The sequence below is a fragment of the Melozone crissalis genome, unplaced genomic scaffold (genome assembly GCF_028551555.1).
Source record: "Melozone crissalis strain CALT ecotype California unplaced genomic scaffold, PUWL_Pcris_2 ptg000008l_1, whole genome shotgun sequence".
In the NCBI taxonomy this organism is placed as follows: domain Eukaryota; kingdom Metazoa; phylum Chordata; class Aves; order Passeriformes; family Passerellidae; genus Melozone; species Melozone crissalis.
In genome coordinates this window covers 2,641,294-2,665,005 of record NW_026535786.1, presented here as the reverse complement: position 1 = coordinate 2,665,005, position 23,712 = coordinate 2,641,294, and the positions used below count along the sequence as shown (strand labels likewise).

General features: G+C 43.3%; 1 protein-coding gene across 2 annotated transcripts; it reads left to right on the top strand.

The window, feature by feature from the left end:
• Positions 1-538: 538 nt before the first annotated feature.
• On the top strand, positions 539-22,410 carry CEP57 (centrosomal protein 57). Of its 2 annotated transcripts, XM_054269680.1 has the most exons (11): positions 539-645; positions 5,802-5,958; positions 8,893-9,072; positions 9,390-9,511; positions 10,416-10,532; positions 14,980-15,057; positions 16,195-16,299; positions 16,457-16,534; positions 16,881-17,122; positions 20,531-20,675; positions 22,045-22,410. In XM_054269680.1, exons 1-11 carry the CDS (start codon positions 604-606, stop codon positions 22,279-22,281), a joined length of 1,503 nt encoding a protein of 500 aa, XP_054125655.1. In that variant the 5' UTR covers positions 539-603; the 3' UTR covers positions 22,282-22,410. The 2 variants fall into 2 exon arrangements, with proteins under 2 accessions (XP_054125655.1, XP_054125656.1); XM_054269681.1 differs by lacking the exon at positions 14,980-15,057.
• The last annotated feature ends 1,302 nt before the right edge of the window (positions 22,411-23,712 follow it).

Here is a 23,712-nt window from a genome sequence, read left to right as displayed (position 1 = left end):
TGCCGCTGCCGCCGGTGCCGCCCTGGGCCCCGCGCGCCGCCCGCCCGCGTCCCCCTTGTGTCGGCGGCAGCGGCGTCACCCCGCGCGCGCCCCCCGCCCTTCCCTCCCTCCGCCCCGGGCCCGGGCTCGCGCTGCGCCCGCGCAGCCAATCGCCGCCCCGCGCCAAACCTGCCTTCGAACGCCGCCGCCCAATCGCCGCCCCCGCCGGCCCCGCCGCCGCCAATCCCGCCGCGGGCGCCCTGCCCTGCGCCGGGCGGCGGCGGCGCCCCTGCGCTGCGATTGGCCGAGGCGCGGGGGCTCCCTCTGACAAAGGCCGGCCTCTTCCGCCCTCCTCCCTCCGCGCGTGCCCACGCGCCGCCCCCCGCCTGCGCCGCTGGCTTCAGGGGCCCGCCCGCCGCCGGTACCTCTCGATTGGCTGAGCGGCGCCCTCGCTCTTCTTTTATTGGACAAGTGCCACGTCAATCAATTCTGAGATGGAGAGGGGGCGGGCCTTACACCCAGTCCTCCCTTCTCATTGGCAGGCTGGGATAGCAGTCAAGCGAGCCAGCGAGCCGCCGCGCGAGTGCCGAGCCTTAAAGTGACATGGGCTGAGCGGGCTCCCTTATGGCCGACATGGCGGCAGCTGGGAGCGGCTATCCGCTCACGGTGAGGCTCGCAGTGCGTCCCCGCGGTGAGGAGCTGCACGGGCGGGCAGCTTGTGAGATCCGAGGGGTAGCGGCCGGGCAGTGCGGGGCCGGCGGCTTGCGTGCCGGGAGCTGTACAGGCTGTGGAAGCTGGGTTGTCTGTTAGATGATGTGTGTGTGTGTATCTATACGTGTATATAGGTGTTTATATGTGTGTGTACGTGTCTGTGTGTGTATATATGTATTTATTCATTCGTGTGTTTACGTATGTATGTGTGTGTATATACATGTGTGTATACACACGTGCGTGTGTGTGTGTAGATATCTATATATATGTGCGTGTAAACCTATGATGCATTCACATGTGTTTTCTGAAGCGACGGAAAAAAAGATGCTCTGCTATTGAGTATCTTGCTGTCCCCATATCGGTGTCTGGAGATGCTGTTTGTAAGGGAATGGGAATGAAATGCTGGCTTTGGTTTGTCCCCAGGCATGCCCTGGCTTTGCACACAGCTGCAGGCGGGTCTAGTCCGTGCCGTGCCGGGCCCGCCCGCAGCTCCCGGGGCAGAGCTGGCGGTGCCCGCGCCTTGGGTGTTTCTCTTTGCTGCCTGGAAGCGCTGCCTTAAGCCGAGCTTTTGCTTTAGTCGGTGCCCGTGCCCTTGGGCGAGTGCAGGAGCGCCTGGCGGGCCGGGACAGGTCAGCACCCACATTCCCGCCGGGAAGCGGGATTCCCGGCCCGCGTTGCTCCCGGGAGGGCGCTGGGTGTGGAGGAGCCCGGGACACGTGGCTCGGCTGGCGGCAGGCGACACGGGAGGGAGCCTGGGCTGGGCTCATGGAGTGCTCCCTGTGCCCGCCAGGTTGGCACCTCAAACAGGTCCCAGTCGGGGTTCTTGTTTGGAGTTTTGGCGTGGTGTTTGCAGCTTTCTGGAATAAGCTGTGTTTTTAGTTGTTTTTAGTTGTTTTGGCTTTTTTTGCATGAGAAACGGTGTCTTACACGTGCTTTGGAGGAGCAGAGATGGGGAGAAGGCTGCACTAGGATGGGCTGCAGGGAGTGCGAGGTCACTGTTGGGGGATGCATGGTTTGGGGTCTCACTGGCTGGGTGGTGAGCACCCATCGTGGGGCTCTGTCTTTTGTGACTCCTGCCCTGCAGTAAGTGCTCCCATACTTACACCTGGGCCAGCAAGGGGAATATGAGAACCCTTATTTCTACTTTTGTTTCTAGCATGGAAACTCTGTCAGAAGACTCGTTTTAGTCTTCAGTAGGTAAATGTAGGCTGCTTAATCAATTTAGTTAGCAAAAAAAAAACCAAAACTTTTTGGGGTAAAAGTTGCCCACTGTAGATTTTCTCTGTGTGTTCAAAAAAAGAAACAAAAAACTCTATACTTTTCTAAACTTTCAAAGTAGTTGCTTTTAATATGTCTGGCACTCTATGGCAGACATTTTTTCCTCCCCATTTGATGTAATTGCTTCACTAAGTTAACTTTTTTTTATGGGATGATATTGAAATGTAAAATGCTCCTGAATCAGCCTGTATCAGGGAGGCACAGCCAGCACTTAATTTGGCCTGTGGGTGATAGGGGCTGTCCTTCCTTCCCCACTTTCCTAGTACTGCAGTAAGGAGGGAGGGTGTTCTGCCAATTGAGACTGTCCCTCCAAAATGGCTATGAAAGTTTGAATAACTGGGTACTCAGGTGTTCTATAATCACTACATTCAGTATCTCATTATTTTGGGATATTTTTTCTCGTTCCCTATGTAATTTTCCTGGCCTTTTTTTTTTAAACCATGTGCAAAGACCACTGTGTGTCACTTAAAGCCTTGCCAGGTATTAATCTTTTTTTTCTCTTTGTTTTTTGGTTGTGAGCACCCAGATGAGAACTTGCAGTAGCACCCATTCTAATTTAATCCTTTTTTAAAAAACTTTCTGTATGAGCTTGTCTTTTTTCCCCCTCCCACTGTGTTTAGCCTTTGAGAGCTTCGGGAGGTCCCTGTGCTGGTGATGTGTTATCTCTGGTTTGTGTATTCCATATTCCCTTCTTTCTGCGTGAGTAGGCAGCTGATATGCAGGGGTGGAAGCAGTGAGTTTTGGAAGGCAGTGTTCTCTGACCTGTGCAGATAAAACACACTCAGCTCACTGTTATGTAACACGGTGCACTTGGCTCTTTGTGGAACTGTTAAGCTTCTTCATTTACTACTCTGAGGCTTTAGTGGGGATTACAGAAGACTATGAGGAGTGCCCTGAAAGAAAGGAGATGTAGTTAGCAAACATGACGTAGCTGAGATTCAGAACAAATATATAGAGTTTCCTGATTTTTTCTTTTATTTTTCACAATTTTCCTGGGCATCGAGCATGATACTCCGTGTGAGATCTTCCAAGAGCAGGAACAAATTTCAGTGATTTTTAATGACTTGAGAGATAGGGGAGAAGAGCAGAGAATCACTGTGATGTTTGAGCTTTGTGAAGGGAAATTCCTTGATACTGTTTTATAAACTTTCCCAAAGTATTCAGTCAAATTATTTAAAGTTGCTATTTATGAAACTGAAAATAAGCCACTCTTTTGCTTAAAAATAGGTAAGAAAAACATATGTGGTAGCAAATTATTATTTAGGCTGAAAAAGAATGATTACCTATGTAACAGATCATATTCCAGCACAATTTTTCTCAGTAGCTATTTGAAGCAGATATCTTACTGACTACTACACTAATCAAATTATTATTGCAAGTTGCTATTACTGACTGTTCAAATTAGTGCCTATTGCCTGCATCCAGGTGGAATTTAGAAGACATGTAATAGACAAGAGCCTCGATTTGCTTTGCTTCGTGTGACTTTGGTGCTCCAGGGCTTTGAGTACACCAGCTTTTTCTTTCAGCTAGTCTGCTGTTGGCTAGAAAGATGTTACTAATGGCAGCAAAATCAAACAGGAGAATTCCTTTACTTTGGTGTTTTTATGCAGTTACATTTAATTCTCAGACAAGAGTTTACCTGTAAAGACATAAAAGATGATAGTGACATCTAGAAGGATTGTGATGCTGTCAGCCCTACTTTGGCTTCAGGCTGATTACCTTTTTGCTTTGTCTGTTTGATGGAGCACCTTTGGTTTGAATCAGTAGCAGACAGGATATTGATATTTGAATCGATAGCTGCTGTTTGGGTTGCTGAGGCTTTTGTTGCTGCTGTTCCTGTACTGCCTGCTGCACAAGTGCTGTGTTTTGCTTGGTTCATTTTCACTCCATCATTTGGTCTTGGTATCCTGTGCTCATCAATGCCGTATCCTGTAATGCTGATGCCATTTTTGATGTTAGCACCTAACAGGCTTTTGATCAGATGGATTCATGTGCTCTGCTTAGGCTTGTGAGGCTGCTGAGTGTGAAACAGTGTGTTTATGCATAAAACACCTGTAAAAATAGTTTTATTAAAATATTCTTAATTAGGAGTTAGTGTTTCAATTTGCTTTCTGTGGTAGAAAATGCATGTGCAAATGCAGTTATTTTGAGAACAGCCATTATGTTGTGTGGGAAAATGTTATAAACACAAACTGCAAAGCAGTCATAAAACTGTGCTTAGAAACACCAATTGATACACACAGAGTAGTTAAGATCCTAATTTTCTTGCTCACAATGAATCACTGTGTTTATAAGAGGAAATCAGCTGTGTATGGACTTTAAATAACTTAAATTTTTTCTTAATTTTTCCCCATATTTGGCTCCTTGTAATGCATTTTGGACTATTGTGTAATTTGCTATGAGATACTTAATACTTTCTGTATTTTAATTTTGGTCATGATGTGCTCCTAATGATTGGTATGCAAAGCATAAAAACACCCTGCCAAGATCTGCAATTGCTCCTTTTACTTACTCATGGACAGGGAAGCTGTGGGAGCTTTACATCTGCCTGCAGCCCACCTCTCTTAGGGTGCTTTCCAATTCTATCACTGAGATGTTTAGTGATGGGTGCAGTTGACAGAAGTTAAAAATAAGCATTTTGTTTAATTTGTATATACAGATTGTAAACCTTAGGCCAGTTTTTGAGTCAAAACCCTAAACACACAATTCTGCCATGTTTCCTCTATTTAGAAGGGCATCTTCCCAGCTAGGTTTTCCTTTCAGGTCATTGCAACATCCAAAGCACAGCAGGTGTTTGCAAAATTGGTGCAGACTGCTGGGAAATCCGTGATTTCTATAGCCGCGTTTTCCAGAACAGTCTGAAGCTGATTTTAGAGTCCATCACTGCTTAGAGGCAGGAGTTCTTTCCTGGCTGTGATCTCCTGGTTTTCCACTGCTGATACCCCTAATCACCTGTAGCATAAACTCATCTGGATGTGTCTTGTGAAGTTCCACCTGCTAATGGAAAGATAAGGAGAATGACTATAAGCAAGTGGAGTTGGAAGGATTGGGACTGTAAGCTCACCTTCCCAGCTGCAGAGTGTCCTGTGCCCCATGTGCAGTCAGTGAGCCCTTGTGTTACATCGGGGCGCAGGACCACGGGCCTGGGTGTGCCTTACCAGGTTTGGCCACCTTAGTGCAGTATCTTGTGCAGTAAATGGAACCAGTAATTAAGAAGGTGGTTGTTTTCCAACTGGTTGTGGGTTGCCTTCTTCTAATAAGTAGTAGACAGTACAAGTAAATGGAAAAGAAAAAGGCTAAATCAGAAACTAGTATGGGAAAGACATTCTTCTGTTTGATACAGTTTTTAGTGGAGGGGAGTTGCATGTAAAATGACACATCCTTAGTCTATAAAGAAGGAAGTACAGCTTTTGAGATACGAGTCTCCTGTAGGAGTCCTTCTACACATCATCTGATAGAATCCTACTTGTTACCCTGATTTTTTAAATTTTCTAAGCCTTCTGATGTTTACATTCTTGTAATGAACTTTTTCACACGCTTTTTGTATATAACTTATTGTTTTACATCCTTTTATGGAGGAGGAGAAATTTGATGGACTGTTGGTTTGTCCAGTGTCATTGGAGAGGTGGCACTTTCACCCTCCAATCTACTGTCACTTTTGGAAATCTATAAATGTTGAAGTCAGAAAAATAAAGATCCTTTTTTCACCTTGGAAAGAGCTGTGCATTTGTGTCGTGTTGTTTCGTGTCTTATAGCGACACTTACTTTTCTTTATTTTTGTTGTTGTGACAAAGAAACAAATGTGCTGAATAACAGCTTTCTTTTGTTTTCAGGATGATCTGCGTAACACTCAGAGCTCTACATCAGCCACAGATGGACTCTCCTCAGCTTCATTTATAGAATATCCAAAGCACAAGCCATTTATTAATTCAGATCTACAGCGTTCCTCACAGAAACCAGTAGTTCCATATCCTGAAAGCCACAGCAGAGGTAATAGTTCAGCAAAGTTGTTTTCCTACATGTTTCCAAATTGTGGTAGAATACTGTATGCCTTCCACACCTATGAAGGTTGCAGTCTTTTTATGCTTTTATCAATTCCCAGTGATGTCCAGTGATGTTTTGTAGGTCCTTGGCACTTCTCTTTCCAAAGAGCACCTGTTGATGAAGGTCACCTTACAAATGGAGAAATACTCTCCTCTTTGGTAGTAGAGATTTGTAAAATTGTCTGTCAGTACAAATTCATGAACTATTCAGGTCTTGTGTCCCTTCTTCAGTCTTCCTCTCCTGAGTTAGAAACAAGGAAATTTTAGTCCCCAGAATGGCTTGGAGAAAAGGAAGAGGTTTGGTCCTGTTAAAGTTGGAAGGCTTGTCATGGATGAAGGAGGTGTTGTATTTATCTTTTCAGTGAAGACTTAAAGGATATGGAGAAGGCTTCAGCAAAGTGCTGAACTGAGAGCTCACAACACCAAAAAATGGAGCCAATTTTACTCCCATTTATTCTTCTTGTTTCTAGGCCATTCCTTCTCCTTTCCATGCTGGACATGAACAATAAAACTATTCTTGGTTAGTTTTCTGTTGTTTTAGTGAATTAGCTTGTCATGTAGTGAGACTTACTGCAGAGCTGCCTTGGGGTACATGCAGGGTGCATCATGAGGAGTTGGGAGACAGAGCAGGACTGATCCTTTGAAGAGCTGTTTGGCTCAGGGTCATTGCAGAAATGCTCCCTGTAAGATTGGAGTGTTATGGAGGATAAAACTATGAACTGCTTGATATTTTTTTCCTTATGGAGAAAAGTGAGAAATGCTTAGGATGAATCCTAATATTACCCAAAACTAAGTAAAAAATCAGGAGGATAGCCTCAAGTGTCTGCTCCAAAACACAATTCATGTCTGAGTTACTAGAGACTTGTGTGTTAATGACCTTAAAGATGAAATCTCAGTTCTTGCAGCACTATTTAAAATGCAGAGTGTACTCTCAAGGCCATCAGTTTTGAGAGTGCTGTTGACACAAAACTAAAACAATCTTTACAGATGAAAAATTGGATGTGCAGGAAAGAGCTTCCTTATGAATTACTGATGCAGGTGTATTTTTGTAGAGTGTGCTGCATGTTGCATTAGCAATAAAGTTTTGACTTCCAAGTTTTCACTTGGCAATTTTTTTTCTAACAGTGACTCTGCCTCCTCTGAAATAAGGATGGGTGGTGGAAGACAATCTGATAAATTATATCCTATCCTGTTTTAGAAACTAGCAAATTTTTTATTTCCAAAAAATGCTTAAATGAAGTGCAAGTGAATGTGGGTATGTACTGAAAATTTAATCCAACGCATGGATGATCCAGTATGTTTCTCTTTTTGCATAGCTTTTAAAAATGCAGAAATGTTCTGTGGTGTATATTTTAGTAAATTTAAGGATGTGGGAATTAATTTCAAGTGGCAAAATTGATTTGGTTGTTCTTGAGGGTCCTCATTGCTCTTCCCATTCCCCATATTAAATAAATCTTATTGAAAAATCCTGAAATTGAGTATAGTAAATTCTGTTTATTTTGGGTTTAATGTCTTTGTGTTGTATATGTGTGTCAGCACGCACAGTTGGCTTTAATACTCCAATGTGATTGAATAATAATTGCTCTGTTGGGTTTCACCTTCATCTATTCACTGCTTGAGTTGCTTCATTACTGTGTTTTGCTAGTCATTATTGTGTATATACTGAGATTTCAATGTAGCCTTTAACAATAATAGTAACAAACCTGTTCATTGTTTCAGCTATGCCCATTTCAAGTGAATCCAAGGAACAGTAAATACAGAAGAGGGTGCAATTGGTGATTCTGATATTGCAAATAGGGCCAAATTGTCAATAACTTCCCCTTAACTGTGACTGCTCCTGCTACTTCTTATGTACTTAACAGGCTTGCATTGGTGTGATACTCTCATGTGCTCTTACTCGCTTCAAGATTTGATAATATTTTTCATTTTTTTGTGTTATCTGATGGATAAACCAATATGCAGTCCCAACTCTTTAAGTGCTCAAGCATGCTATATTACAGGTACATTCTTTCTCTGGAGTGGATTTAAGCACAAAAGAGTAGGCTAATGTGGCCTTGCAGATTAGTCTGCTATTTGAGCTGTGTGTACAGATGTTCTTATGTTTAACTTCAGCAGCACTGTACAGGGGAAAGGGCTTATGGTTATGGTTCCCTTCATGGAATTAAACAGCCAGCTAAGAGACAGGTAATACATCAGATTACCAGCAGATGGTCTAATTGCAGGGTGATGCGTGTTCTATTATAGCTGCTTTTCTTTTTGTGGTGAAGAATATAGAAAGGCTTTGTTTACTGACTGCTAAAGCTGGGAGTGCAGCAGAAAGGCAAAATGGTTCAGCACTAAAGAGATGTATGTTTGTAGATGGAGGAGGGGAACACAAAAACCAGAAGAATTAAAAGAGAAGTCTGCTTATTTATAAGCACTTTTATAGCTCTTCTCATTGTTAACCTTTATAGTGCTGTGTGGCCATTCATGGGAACACTGTTTGTGTATTTGTTGTGGTAGGAATAATATTAATATGGAGAGTTGCTGCTGTTTTCACTATCTGAGACTTTTCACTTCCTTTTGATAAAGGGTCAGAGGATACTCTGTTTGTTCTCAGTTGACACATTTATATGCCTTGTTCTGGGAAATAGTTGTATCTTTCCTAAATGTGTCGGGTGAAGGTTGTGCACTAATGGCATCTATCTGTTTGAGACTAGCTTTAGAATCAGTTATGGTTTAAAGGGAAATAGGTCCTAATCCCTGGAAAGACTCTTGGATGCTGCTAAGGAACACTCTGACCTTCTTACATAACATGCTTTTATAATAACATTTCAAGTTTTATGTTGTATTGAAGTGGTGATTTAATGGTATCTAACAAAAGGTACTTGTTCAATTGCAGCAATATTTTCTGCTCTGAAGAATCTCCAGGAGAAAATTCATCAACTGGAGTTGGAACGGTTTGAGGCAGAGGAGAATGTGAAACACCTCAGCAGGGAAACAGCAAACTTTAAAAAAATGCTGAGTGAACAAATGCAGCACAAAGAACGGGACAAGACTGAAGTGTCAAAGAAAAATCAAGGTTGTTTGCAAAGTGTCTATAGATACTACAGAACATTGATGTGGATGAAGCTTTATTCCTATAAATGCATAAACTAATTTTAATTTACTTTGTTCAGTATCTTTTAATGGGGTGACTTGGGGAATTACAAAGAAAGAATTTTAAGGCATTCTTAATTTTAGGGGTTTTTATACAAAAGTTCATTCAGCATAATATGTAAGTTTCTTAGATGGTCCTTTTCTTGTTTGTTTTGAAACTGTCCTGAAAACAACAACAAAAAAAAAATCCCAGAAACAAGCAAGGCATGATTTCTACTTTCTGCCTTCTGTTATCTTCAGAACTGACTTCTCAGCTGGCAGCTGCTGAGTCTCGATGCAGACTTCTAGAGAAACAGCTGGACTACATGAGACATATGATCCAGCATGCGGAAAATGAGAAGTCGCATCTCTTGGAGAAACAGGTGTGTTCCCAAAGCTATCTCGGTTAAATCATAAAAGTCAATTAATTATGTCATGATTTTTCATAGTTACTGTAATTTTTATACTTTTAAGTGTGGGTGTCTACTTCAGCTGGCCTTCATATTCTTAGGTATGGATAGCTTCCCTACTTAAATTTCCCAGTCTTCTCATGACCCTGGTATTTTCTTTATTCACCTGTTTCTAAGGCAGTAGCAGGCTCTGGCATTAATATGAATTGTTTGCTTCTGCATGATTGGCTCACTGCAGTGGCTCATCCTTATCCTTCAGTTCTATACCTGTGTGCCACTGGGAAACAACCTCCCTTTTGTGTTTACAGTCTTCAGGCCTTTGGGGATTGTCTTTACTAGCACTGCTCTTGTTAAACTGGGCCTGAAGTACTGATTCTGTAGAAATAGCAGTAAAATTTCTATTTCCCATCATCACCCAATTATTCCCAATCATCAGTGATGATGATTTTGCCTATATCTAAAATGAACTTGAATTTTGTTTTATAAGCATATGGGTCACCTAGAGCTGTCTGCTCACTGGTCTCTGTGGCTATTCTATTTCAGTCTGTTAAATAGAAGGAAAAAAAAATCAAGAGAGTTATTTCTAATTTCTGCATAATTTTTTTTTAATATTTTGAGCTGGGAGGAAGGAGAGACTGCAGAATCCCCTCTCAGATGTGGTTAAATGTCTGGCTTCCCAACATTGGTGGACCAGTGGTGCAGTTTTTTCCCTGATTGTCCCACCATCTAAAATTGCACGGAGGAATTAGTAGTTCCTTTGGACTGTTTATGGATCTCCTTAGTGCTCCAGACACAAAGATGTTACACAGATGCTTGCTATAGATGATCTTGTTTTCTTGTGCTTATAATTGTCTTTCTTTTCACTTCTCCATTCGAGGGCTCCTTGGTGAGAGATCGGCTTCTTGACCAATCGCATGTTCAGTCGAAATTGGAAAAGCTGGATATGCTGGAAAAAGAGTACAACAGACTAACTGCAATGCAGTCCACAGCAGAGGTCTGGCATTTGTCTTGGATACTGTATCATATGTATCTTGTTTATTGTAATCTGTACTTCATAGCTTATGGCAATAGCAGAGCTGAGCAAAACTTAGTGCTTTAGAGTAAGACAGCAACTAAACTTTGTTTTAAGCTGATGGGTTGTGGAAACTTGAAGTTATTGCTGCAAGTGTACATGTCCAGGTAGGCTTTGGGGCACTGCATTGCAAGAGTTGGATTTTAATTATGCCTTAACAGTCTTTTGGTGATCCTCTTTTGTACTTAGTTGATGCCTAGGCATTGTAAGATTGCAGCCATTCCTAAGATCTTGACTTGCTTTCCATCCTACTGAATGCTAATAGTTATTTCCTGTTATTATTGAGATTCACCCTGACTTGTATGAATTTGATGGGATTTTTTCCTCTTAGCCCTCCTTAAGAAACACAATTATTACTAGTTATTTTGTGTGCAGACTGCTGTGCTCTCATGTTGCAAGGCCTCTAGCACTGGGTGACTCCCTGTGGGTTGGAGTCAGTCTGCCTTCTCAGGGCTCTGTTTGGATCAGTAGCTTCTACAAACTCTATGTGACTGTGTTTGGTCATATTCTGTTGTGGTGGGTTCACCCTTGAAGTTTTATAATTTTTCTAATTTTATGGTGAGAAATTAGACTCAGTCTCACCATGGGCTGCAAGGGAATCTCTGCTCTGGCACCTGGAGTACCTTCTCCCCCTCCCTTGTTGACCTTAGGGTCTGCAAGGCTTCTGCTTTCAAACATTCTCACTCCTTGCTTCTGGCAGCAGCTCCCCACAGGTTTTTTCCCCCTCCCTGTCTGTAGGGAGGTGCTACTGCCATTGATGTTGGGCTCAGCATTGGCCAGTGGTGGATCTGTCTTGGAGCCAGCTGGCATTGGCTCTGTTGGCATGGGGAGGTTTCTGGCAGCTCCTCAGAGAAGCCACCCCTGTAGCCCCATAGCTACCACACAAACCCCATACATCTCTGTGCACCCTCTGTGGTGCTGGCCTCTGATGCTCATCCACATACCTCTTTCTGATACTGTAAGAGACACCACACGTCTCCCAAGCCTGGAAACTACTGAGGGCTTAACCAGGGAGAGGCTTCCTTCTGCAGATTTCTCCCCTATTCCCCCAAAAAGGACCAGATACCCCATGATCAGATTGTAATATTGAGGTTGGCAGTTCTGGATTCTGTCAAAATCACGGGCTTCCCACTTTGTACACCAGCCCTTACTTCAGGTGGTGAAATAGATGGTGTTTCTCCAGAAGTACATAAGATGATGTTTGGTAGTAAATCTTTAGCTGCTTGGCTTGCTGCAGGAAACTTAGATGCTGCAACTCTTCTTGGAAGTCCCTGAGCCAAAGCAGCTTTTTAAGGTCTTGACACCCTGTTGTGGTGAGCTGCAGTTGTAAAGTACAAGTGGCTGCATTGTTTACTTAGGCCAAACACTTGTAAAAAGAAAAATAGGAGTCTGCTGGGTTTTGTACTCTGAAAGTAGCAGTGACTTCCTCCAGGACTGGAGTTGAAATAACATGTTCAGCAGCTGGCATTCCCTCTGAAAGAGTTTTACTAGGTTTTTGACTGGTAGTAGCTGAAGTTTGGTGAGACTGGGTTGCTTGTCTTTCTGTGCTTGGCTAGCGAAAATAATTTCAACCTTATGGTTCTTTTTGTGTTCTCTTCTGGATCAAACCAGAGGTCTTTGATTCTTTATCTTTAGGAATTAGTAGCTGCCACAATTAAATATGTTTTAGAGGATTTGAGTGTTAAATTCACACAATTTTGAAGCAATTCCAGGACCTAAAATAAATGTGGATTAAGCTGTGATGTGAATTCATTTTTCTTGTCATCATTATGTAGTTATGAGCCATTTTCTGGTTGTCAGGTCTGCCTGCCTCTGTGGTTATAAGCTGTGTTTGTGTGTGAGCATCTGTGTGATAGGTATTAGCTGAATATCTTCAAAGAGTGCCTGCACTCTCTACTCAGAAGTGTTGCATCTGTTCCCTCTTTGATCTTCGCTGTAGTTGTGGCAAGATTGTAGGAACATTTTCAAGTTGAATTTGAAGCAAGAAATAAGAGAGACTGTTTCATACATGGTGTGCTGAAATGGATGGCAAGTGGTGAGGTGATGGCTCATGAGTGAGCAGAGATGTATCCTGCCTCTGTTCAGACAGTGCCAGAGCACAGGTTGTGTGAGGGTCTTACTGAGAGCATTTAATCTCCCCAGAGAACTACTAGCCCTATAAGTATTGTCTTCAAGTAATTCACTAATGTCAGTAGTGGCTGTGAAAAAGAAATGCTGAGATTGCTTTTTATGTGGAGTACTTACCCTGGAAATGCTTTTGAGGCATCTTTAGTTCAACTGTAGTCCTGCAGTGCACTCTCTGGACAGTTGACTGAGAAGATCTGAACGTGTCTGTGTCTGGAGATAGAGTAAGAAACGTGGCTGTTCCCTAAAAGTGCAGTTTGGACTGTGGTCTTGTTTATGGCCCGAATTTGAATGTGTGTGTGGAGTTTATAGTAATTGATCTTAATGCCGACAGTGAGATTAAAACCACACTCCCCCAATTCTGTGGCTTGGGCAAAACACTGGAACAGATTGTCTGCAGAGATGGCAGATGCCCTGTTCCTGGAAACATTCGAGATGAGTTTGGAGAAGGCTCTCAACCACCTGGTTTAGTGGAGAGGTCCCTTTCAACCTAAACCACCCTGTGATTCTGGGATTCTCTGGGTAGGTGGTTGCATGAAATTCATTTTCTGTTAGAAAACAGGTCAAAAATAGACATTGAAATATTTTTTTTCTATTTTGTCAATAAAGTTTTTTGCAGTGGCTCCTGGTGCTTGAGTGGGTGTTCAGGCAGCCCAGTGCTGACCTGCAGCCTGCTTGCTGCCTTTGCAGTGCTGTCTTACATGATGGGCAGCACTGCTGGGCAGGGGCTGTTTGCTTGGCTCTGTGGCCTCTCAGTGACAGTCCAGTAATCTGCATAATACTTTCTGCTATAAACAACAAAAAATATTTAGGGAATCTAAATATTTAATATTTAGGTATATAAGTTGGATATATAATTTCTAACAGGATTTGTCACAGATGATAGAGTAAGATACATTCTTGCTGTGTAGTTTGAGCTGCACCCTGCAGCTGAACAGGTAGCTGAGGGAACATTCATTTCAGAATAAAAGCCTTGGCCCAGCTTCATGTCAATCTTTAGTTTAAACAGAATGTTTTCCTTAGTACTTTCATACTAAAAATTCTGTCAGACTTAAAAGGTTAATAAAAGGGCTTTGAGACTGACCACAAAAATACAAAGAGTTGTGCCAATAACTGTAAAGGGCAGAAGATGATTTTAAGTTACCTGGAATACCTTTGTTTTGAATGAAAAAAATTCATCAGAATGATTCTTTCATTCAAAAGAAAAAGTTGGTTCCTATATATAGTGCCTTTGTCCTCAATGTTTATCCAGGCTTTTGCCTTTTAACACCTTTGTATAACAGCTCATTACATTATTCTTGCAGTTAATGCTTAAGTAAAGCAGAACTGAAATATTTAGTACCTCTATGTAGTGGGTTTATAAACAAACAAGTGTGCAAACACAGCTGTCACTCTGTATAACATGCTTTTCTGCCTCAAGTTTGATTAGTGGCTCTGTGAATTATCAGTCTTTGGGGGAAGAGAAGGGAAATTGTTTTGGAGACTGGAGCTCCAGGTTGTTTTTCACTGCTGTATAAAGCCAGAAAGTTATTTGATAACTTTCACATTGGGAATTTCAGTGTATCTTGTTTAAACAATGTTTTCATCTTGTTGGAGGTTTACAAAGAGATGTGTGCTTTCCCTGTTAACCTTTTCATTTGAAAAAGACTTTCAAAAGTGGTCTTAAAGTTTTTGTGATTAAAAGATGAAATTACTTCAGTTTTATTTAAAGGTATCTCAGGGGCATCATACAACCTTTCCTCATTTACTAGGAAGGTGGCTAGATGTTCAAAAATTCTTTTCTTGTAAGAGTGTAAGTTACAGATTTTAGCAAAAATACCATTAGTGGTCTAAATAAAGCAAGTCTTCTGTTGCCTTATAATGACCTGTCTTTGTTAGCTCTTTTGTAGTGCAGAATCTTGGAGGATCATGTACACAAAGCAACCTACTGTCTAGGGTGTTTTTACAATTGAAGAGAAAGGGCCTTGTGTATTGCTGTGTGTGTTTGGCTGTGACCTGAGTTCAGATACCCATTGTGAAAGTAAGAATAGCAAGATCAATTTAAATGATAAGCATAAGCTTTTGACTGCTGTATTTATGCCTGTACAGGCAAAGCATCAGCAGTCATTCTAATGCTCAAGTCTCCATTTAGCCTTAAGTTGTAAGATGAACTCACGGTTTTGTGCAAGCTCAATATTGTAGGCTTCAGGAAGAAAAAATAATGGTTTCATTAGTAACACTATTATTTTGATTTAACTTTGACTAGAAAAAAATGAAAGAGCTGGAACAGAAGCTTTATGAGGAAGAACATGCAAGGAAGCTTGTTCAGGAAAAAGCAGCTGAGGTAACCAACAGGAAATTTCTTTTGTACTGGTATGCACTGTAATTAGCTCTTTTCCTTTTTATCAACTTTCTAGCTAAGCTTACTGAGAGTGCCCCCCATATGCCTCACAGACTTGTGAATCCTGGTTTTAGTCTTTTTTTCCTTCTTTTTTTGTTTTTCCTTCTGCCTGAGGTACTAAATGTTCTGAAGTTTTCTGAGCTTTTTGGAAACCTATCACCACATGTGCACTGCAACTTTGACTTCTTTACTAAAAGTTGGAGAAGAGGAGTAGAAATTCAGACTAATCCAAAATTGAGTATGCATGGCAACCTTTCAATACATTAAAGTCAACAAATGGGCCCCCTTGTTCATAATTGTAACTAAAATGCTGTACAGGAAAGCAAAAAAGAGGCAACATACTCTTGATTATGAGCCCTTAAGGATGCTGGATCTTCTAACCTGAAAGTGTGCTGTTCATTAAGCATTCATTGTATGCTGGAGGATTATGGAGGTAATGCGTCAGGCTCTAACATTAACCTTGGCCGTAAGTCTGGTGTGATGGGGAAAGGGGTACCTCAAATTAATAATGAAAAACTGTGCTGTGAATGCTTCTTCAGGGCACAATTTCTAAAGCCATGCAGTATCTGCCTCTTGAACAGCAAAGTGTGTTAGGATTCTCAGTGTGGACAGGAAGTTCTAACCTTAACTCTTTCAACAGCTGGTTTGGTGGTTAGTTTGTTTATTTAGGTGGTTTTTGTTTGTTTGTTTGTAGGTTTTTCTTACTGTCATATTTAATAGAACAGAAGGAGTAGTTGCCTAGTAACTATATGTCATGGGATCAATTGATCACAGTTGTGTGGCTTGAGCTCCCCAATTCCTTGCCAAGTGTAAAGCACAGCTGATGTTTTGGCACTTGCCTGCATGGTACTAATGGACTAAGGCTAATTCTCTAATTTACTAGGATTACTGATTAGTAGTGCTAACAGAGGAAGTATTTAATGTTTAAGTTGGCCTTTGACTGCAAAAATACCCTAAAAATTTGCAGCCCTTGCTTCTGGAAAGCCTATGCTTTAAAAATTCTTGCGGTGCTCTGCTTGCACTGTCTCTGATTATTTATTAATATATTTTCAGTAACTCCCCTTATTCCCTCAATTGTAGCTTCAGACAGGCCTGGAAACCAACAGACTACTGATTCAAGCAGCATCACCACTGCTTTCTCCAAAAGTAAGGCAACCCAGGAAAAAAGCTAAGCAGCCAGAGAAGGTAAGATATGGGGAAGAGAAGGGCAGTTACTGAGGAGTTAAATAAGGTTGTGTACATGTGATCAGGGAGCTGATTGCCTCTTTTACTACAAAGTAAAGGGAAAGGGTTTTGGCTGTATTAGAATTTTTGCTAAATACTTTCTCTTCTTTCTTTCCAGAAATGCTTTGTCAGACATTCCACTGTGCAGCCCCACTACAGGTTGTGTCTGGATGATGTACCCTTTGTGGCTGGGAAGGTGAGCTGATTAATTCCAAAGCTTAGAGCCCAGTAGGTGCAGCTCCTTAAGGGACTTTGGGTTGGTGCACTTCTGACACCCAGTGGTCAGATCACTTAATTTTCTTTGACACTTTTCATACAGTTTGTCTTTGAAGTACTTGTTGGATATTGACAACTAGCTGAGCTGGTATTACCAAAAATAGGCCTGCACTATGCTGCTTGACAAGATGTTCTTGTTACTGCATATTAATTCAAACAAAAATTACATTCTTGTCAGCAAAACAAAAGTGGCACTGCTTTTGAATGCTCTCCAGTATTACCAAGTTGTTGATAATCCTATTTAACAGAAATCTCTTTCCTTTCAGTCTACCAGTCCCAGTCATTCGGTTTGTGCCAACGTGCAGCATGTGCTGCACCTGATGAAACATCACAGCAAAGCTTTGTGTAACAGGCATGTGCTGAACGATCCTCCAGCCAAACCCACCAGCTCTGGTCATCCTGCCTGCAAAAGCAGAAGGCCATCCCTGACAATGGACTCGTCCTCGTCTCAGGAAGAGCTCTCAGAAGTGTTGATGACTTTACAAGATGAATTTGGACAGATGAGTTTGTGAGTGTGGCGTATTTTCTTCTGCAGATTATGAATGCCAATGTTTCATATTTTTGCCTTGTTGCTTTGAACTTGGAAGGTTTTGCCTGAGAAAGTTCTTAATTTAGGAAATCTCTTGAATGTAATCTTTGTCTTGCTGACTGCAGGGGCTGTCAATTGTCCTTGCAGTTAGAGTCTCTGCTAAACAGTTTGAACACCAGCCCTGTGCTTATGTGCAGCAGTATTGATTTCAGAAGAGGTGAGGGAGAAGTGTGCTCACAGCCCCAGTGCAGTGGACTGTTGAGGTGTGGAGCCAGCCAGCACAGGACCCTGCTGCCACTCACAGCCCCCACACCTGGCCTTCCCCTGTGTTGGGATGGGCAGGATTCACCCCTTACACTGTACCAGTTACATCCTGCCCAAGCCCCACACTTTCCAGTACGTCCCAGATAACCACCATCACCTTTCCAGCCTTTTGATGTAGGTACACACAGATACCATTCTGTAGTCTATGGACTATCCCTTTACTAGGCCATTGAGTTAACGTAGTCCATGACTTTGGACTCAGCTGTCAGGGCAGTCTTTCAGGGCAGGAAAAGGTGGTGGGTGGGTAGCTAATGGCTGAAGTGACTTGGGGGTGCTGGTGGCTGAGAGGCTGGACATGGCCCAGCCGTGGGCACTCCCAGCCCAGGAAGCCACACATGTCCTGGGCTGCATCCAGAGCAGCATGGGCAGCAGGGCCAGGGAGGGGATTCTGCCCCTCTGCTCTGCTCTGCTGAGACCCCACCTGCAGGGCTGTGTCCAGCTCTGGAACCCCCTACCCAAGAAGGATGTGGGACTGCTTGAGTGAGTCCAGAGGAGGCCAACAAAGACAATCAGAAGGCACCTTTCCTTTGAAGACAGGCTGAGAGCTGGGCTTGTTCAGCCTGGAGAAGAGAAGGCTCCAGAGAGACCTCACTGGGGGCCTTTCAGAGGAGGCTACAATAGAGGGACTTTTTACAAGGGTATATAGTGTTTGCCTGAGGGTAATGGCTTTAAACTGAAAGAGGGTAGACCTAGATGAGATATTAGGAAGAAATTCTTTACTGTGAGGATGGTGAGGCACTGGAACAGGTTGTTCAGGGAAGGTGTGGATTCTCATTCCTGGAGACATAAATGTCAGGTTGGATGAGGCTCTGGGCAGCCAGTTGAAAATGGCCCTGCTTATGCTATGCCCCCGCGCAAAGGAGTTTGGAACTCAGTGATTTTTAAGGTCCCTTCCAACCCAAATCATTCTGTCACCTCTTGTTCTTTGACCTTCAGCAGCACCACATCAGAAGGGTTCTCTGAGAGACAAGGCAGGGTACACAGATGCTTCATTTCCTTTGTCTCCATGGCAGCTATGTGGAGAGCCCACCCCGTTGAGTCCTTAAAATGGCCAAGACAGTCTCTGCCAAGGGTGCACAGAGCCTCTGGGCCAGTCACAGTGGGGTGCTTCTGCCAGTCATTTTGTCAGGCTGGTTTCAGCCTCTGAGACCATCAGCTGTTGGGATGTCCCTGTCACTCCAGAAATACAAGTGGGTTCTGCCCCTGTACAGCTTGATGGCATTAGGGTGCACTGCACCAGGGTCTGCTCAAGCCTTGTGCTCCCGTGAGGCTGATGTGCCCAGGCCATCTGAGCCACACAGTCCAGTAACCTGGTTGTCCTCCTCTAATACTGGTCCTAGGATTCTCCATTTCCTGTAAAAGAGAATTAGAATTCTTTTCCATAGGATCAGGAATAACATCGGCCCTGCCACTCTGTCTGGGAGCTGCCCATTGAAGACTTAAGCAGCAACTTCCCTGGACGAATTCCTTTTTGTGCTTGTTTTTTGCCTGCAATTTGCATACCTGTGCCTCTAGGGTTGAGGCACAGGTTTTCCATCCCCCTTGATGTTCTCCCTATGGTCCCAGAGGAGAAACTCGGGATTCCCTGTGGTGTGTAGCCTCACTAGCCCGTCTTTAGTGCACAAGGAAGCTTTCTCTGCTGTGGTTTGACCAGCAACTCAGTCCCATGAGCTGCTCACTCACTGCCCCCAGACACAAATCCTGCCCTGATTTGCACCCCCTTCAGCACCATGCTGATCCTAGCACTGGGACCACGCTGGTTTGAGCTTGGGCGGGATATTGCGTGTTCTCCAAGGCTGCTGTAATTAGCCCGGAGCAGCAGGGAAGGTGTGGGACCGGGTCTCCCCTGTGCTTGGCTGCCGAGCCGGGAAGGAGCAAGGTGTAGTTACACGGATTCCCCAGGAGATGGCTCCCGTTCCCCGGGAATGTCACGGGCAGGGATTCCGCGGCACCATGAACCAGCATTGCTACCTGCCACCACTAAACCAATGCAACGGTGCCTAGAAAAGATTTGTCTTCACACACTCTGGTCAGACCTGCCATTCACCCCTCACGGGCCATGTTGGGTGCCAGAAAATACTGTCTTGGTTTAACCCTGGCTGGTGGCTAAGCACCATGCAGCTGCTTTCCTGCCCTCTGCTCTGGTGGGATGGGGAGGGAAATTAGGAAAAGGAAAAAGCCAGGGGCTGAAACAAGGACAGGTTAGTAACTGAAATAAAGTAAAATGTAATGAAAAAGGGAGAGAGATAAAATCAAAGGTAAAAAATCACGTGATGCACAGTACAGTTGTTCACCACCTGCTGACAGATGCTCATCCCCAGCAGCAATTGTCCCCTCATGGCTAACTCCCCCTGGTCTATAATACTGGGCACGATGTTCTGTGGTATGGAATAACCCTTTGGCCAGTTTGAATCAGCTATCCCAGGTATCTCCCTGTCTCAGCTTCTTGTGCCCCTGCTCCCTAGCATAGCAGGAGACACTGAAAAGCCCTTGCTTAGGCTAAGACACTGAAAAGCCCTTGGCTTAGGCTTATACACTGCTGAGCAACAATGAAAACATCAGTGTTATCAACATTATTTTTGTACTGAATCCAAAATGCAGCAATGTAACAGCTACTAAAAATGAAAACTCTATCCTAGCCAAAAGCAGGATCTGGACAAATAGTCCATTAGAGGATAGCTTTGCTGGGTATTGTGCTTGTCCTGGTTAACAGAACGTGAATTGTTACTGTACTGCACAGCTGCAGTAGGCACAAATACACAAAATATTAACTGAGTGAGTGCTGAGATCAAGCTCTCAAATGGTTATGTGGTCATTTTGAATATGCATCTTGTAGTTGGAAGCTACTTAAGTTATCAGTGTTGCAGCAGCCTGTCACTACAATGTGCTACTGTAATAATGCTGCAAACCAGCAAAACTGTTCTTACTGGTTTGTTATGGTGTGCTGAACATGTCTGGCTGCTGGTGCTATGGTTTCCTAGAAGTGTTATTTCTGAACTGGGTACATGATATAGAAGCCAGTGGAAACTGATGCAAGCTTGTTCTGTCTGAATTGTGTGCTAGTGATCACCAGCAGCTGTCAAAGCTCATCCTGGAGGCCCCAAGTGCTGCAGTGAGGGAAGAGCTGGAGAAGGAGCTGGATGCACTAGTGGAAAGGATGGAAGCAAAGGCAGACCAAATCAGCAAAGTTCGGAAGCATCGTTTGCAGGTGAGTCTCTTTTGCCTGTGATCATACTTATGTAGAGTTGCTGACTTAAGTAGGAGTTTATGTTATATCCTAATCTAGCAGCAATTGCATAAAGCAGAAATAACTAGAGTTAATTCTACCTTTGATGTCCCAAAGTTAGTCTGCATACCTCCATCCATCCCAGTATTTTTGCAAAAACATCCTTTCTGTCACCCTTGTGCACACTCTTCACTGTCCTGGACAGGGCTTTTGCATCTGTTCTCACATTGCATTTTACATTGCTCTTGTCTCTTGAACATTGCTGAACAGTTTCCATTCACTTGGACTAAATGACCTATTTATATTTGGATTTGCATCTTTTAAGACTCAAAATACCTGTTTTGCCTATTTTATAACTTTCAGAATGTTTTGGATTGTGTAGCCTTTTCATTCAAAGCTATAAAACATACTGATTTCCTGTTTTCTTTTGTCTTCATTAATTTTAGTGAATTTCTTCCAAAGAGCTTAACCCCATGTATTTAATCTGGTTCAGTTCATACAAACCACGATTCAAGCCTCACCTGATGTAACTTATACACAAAACACATGCTGAGACCTGACATCCAGAATGGACCTGTGAAATACTTGCTGTTAGAAGCATTACTCACTTTTGATATCCTGTGATCTTCAGAGGAACTGCTGCAGAGATGTGCTGTAGTTCTCAGCAGTAATGATGCTGCATGTGCTGTTGGCAAAAGTTTTAGGAGCTGGGGTTTAGGAAAATTGTTGCATGCTGTCAGCTAGAAGAAGAGAGCATGACCACCTGCAGTGAGGGAGCTACAGAAGCCACCTGTGGTGTGGTTTGGGTGTATGAATGTGCCTGAACCTCAGACTGTCCAGTTCCCCTTTCAGTCTTTGCTGGGGAGTACTGAGACTGACTCACATGCTGTGATGTTACAGAGCTGTGTGTGGGCACCACCTTTTCACCTCAGCAGAGCTCTGGTATTCTTTCAAACCCACATCTCTGACAGTGACTAGCTATTACAATTAGTAGTATGTATGTAAAAAGCTCTTGCTTTCTTTTCTGATCACTGGATGGTAACAGTGATAAATCAGCTTTCTTCATCTGCCTCTTTTTATGTTACATTCCTGATGGCAATGTTCCCCCATAATGAACATGTCAATTTTTAGAGAGGAGGTACATCACTGTAAGCTAAACACAGCTCTAAAGATGCAAATATAACAATGCTTTGTAAGGAAAGTAAAGTATTTATTGTTCAGTGGGACTTGGAAACAACCATTTGCTTACCTGGGTGAGATATGTGGTGGGATATTTCAGCTGATTGGAAGAATTGCTGAACATAAAACTGAAGATCACTTCTTAATGTTTTTCTTTGGGTTTCTCTTTCAGCTAGAGAGACTTAAGAGAGAATGCAAGCCCAGAAAGACTTCTGCTAAACAAATAAAAGACAGCAAGTTCCCAGTCAGTGAGGTTAAAGTAACAACTACAGTAACCACGAAAGGAAAGAATGCAGGTCCCATCAAAGTGAAGCCTGGAGAAAAGAGTCGGAAAAATCTTCAGTTGCTGAGAGACATGCAGACCATACAGACTTCTCTACAGAAAGATGATGTCAGCTGGGACTACTGACTCTTCTGCAGGAGATGTTCCTGAAGCATCCTGGCCAAACTTACATTCTGCCTTTCCTGCTGTGTGGAAGAGACTACTGTATGCTAAGCACACTTTTGAAATATAGGCTTACAGGCTCTTGGCTCTCCATCCCTGCATTTGATTGTATATATTGTGGTCTAGTTTAAATCACATTCTATTTTCAAGGTACATGGCCAGTGAATCTTAACAGTAGGGTTCCCCCAGTTCCCTGTGTTATGGTTCCAGCAGTCCTTCTGTTTTGTTCCAGCACACCAAGCACTGCACATGTACGTGGTTTGGGGTGTGTGTGATGTGCCAATGCCATTTGCTGCTGTTGATCTGGGAGGCCTCTCAGGATGCATCTTGTGTGAAACCAGTGCTGCAGTCCTGGGTGTAGAGGGCTTTTGTCAGTTCTGTTCTGTGTGCAGCTGCAATGGCTCCATCTCTGGGAGTGTCTGAGGGAGAACAGGTACACCCCTTCAAATGTGTTCTGTGGGGCTCTCTTCAAAAGGCATCCCTGGTTCTTGATCTGCTACATTGCATTAGCATCAGTGGGGGTGGATGTTTGAGTGCTTAGAAAAGGAGCAAAGTAGGTTATGAATTACATTGCTTAATGATCAAGTGAAAATTTTTCTACAGAAATCCTGCCTTAGGAAAATGCTGTAGGGTAGAGGGCAATACCCTGTCTCTAGCTGACAGCTTTGGGTGGTAGAGGAGTGAGAGAAACCACACAGGTGTTTTAAACTGCAAGTGCCTCAATCGTGCCATTTGGTCCTGGCATCTTGCTTTTAACTTAAGGATGTGCTTTGATGAGCTATCAGCTTTGGTAGTAGTGCAATGAAGTTTGTGCTCTGACTTGCACAGCTGATTAAATGTTATTTATTATGTTAATAATGTAAAGTTTCCTGTCAATGGAATGTATAGAAGACCCAGATCACCTGTATATACAGTTGAAAAATAATAAAGCCAGCTTGCCTGTTGAATGAATTGTGGGAAAGCTGCACTTCCTCTGTATTAGCTGGGAGTTTGCTGCAGCACTGTGCCACAGCCAGTTGGCTTTTTATGGCAAGGAGACTTCTCCCTGGTCAGGGTGATGAATGAGAGCTGCAGGGAAGGGCAGAGTCAGAGCAGTCCACCCTTGCCTGTAGCTCAGCAGGCAGGGAATTCTGCAGGGTCAACACAGGCAGAAGGGAGTTGAGTTTGTTGCCTGTAGGGGATCCAACCAGCTTGTCTCCTTGCACATAAGGGGTTAGCTGCTGTTAGATGCTGCTAACCAGGTATAGTGACAGCAACCACTTAAAGAGCAGCTCATGCTGGGAGTCCTGAAAAATCAGTAGCTGAAACTTACACTTGGTCATTTTACTTGGGAAGGACCTCTGGAGAGAGCCCTGTCCTTGAAAGTATTCAAGGCCAGGTTTGATGGGGCTTTGA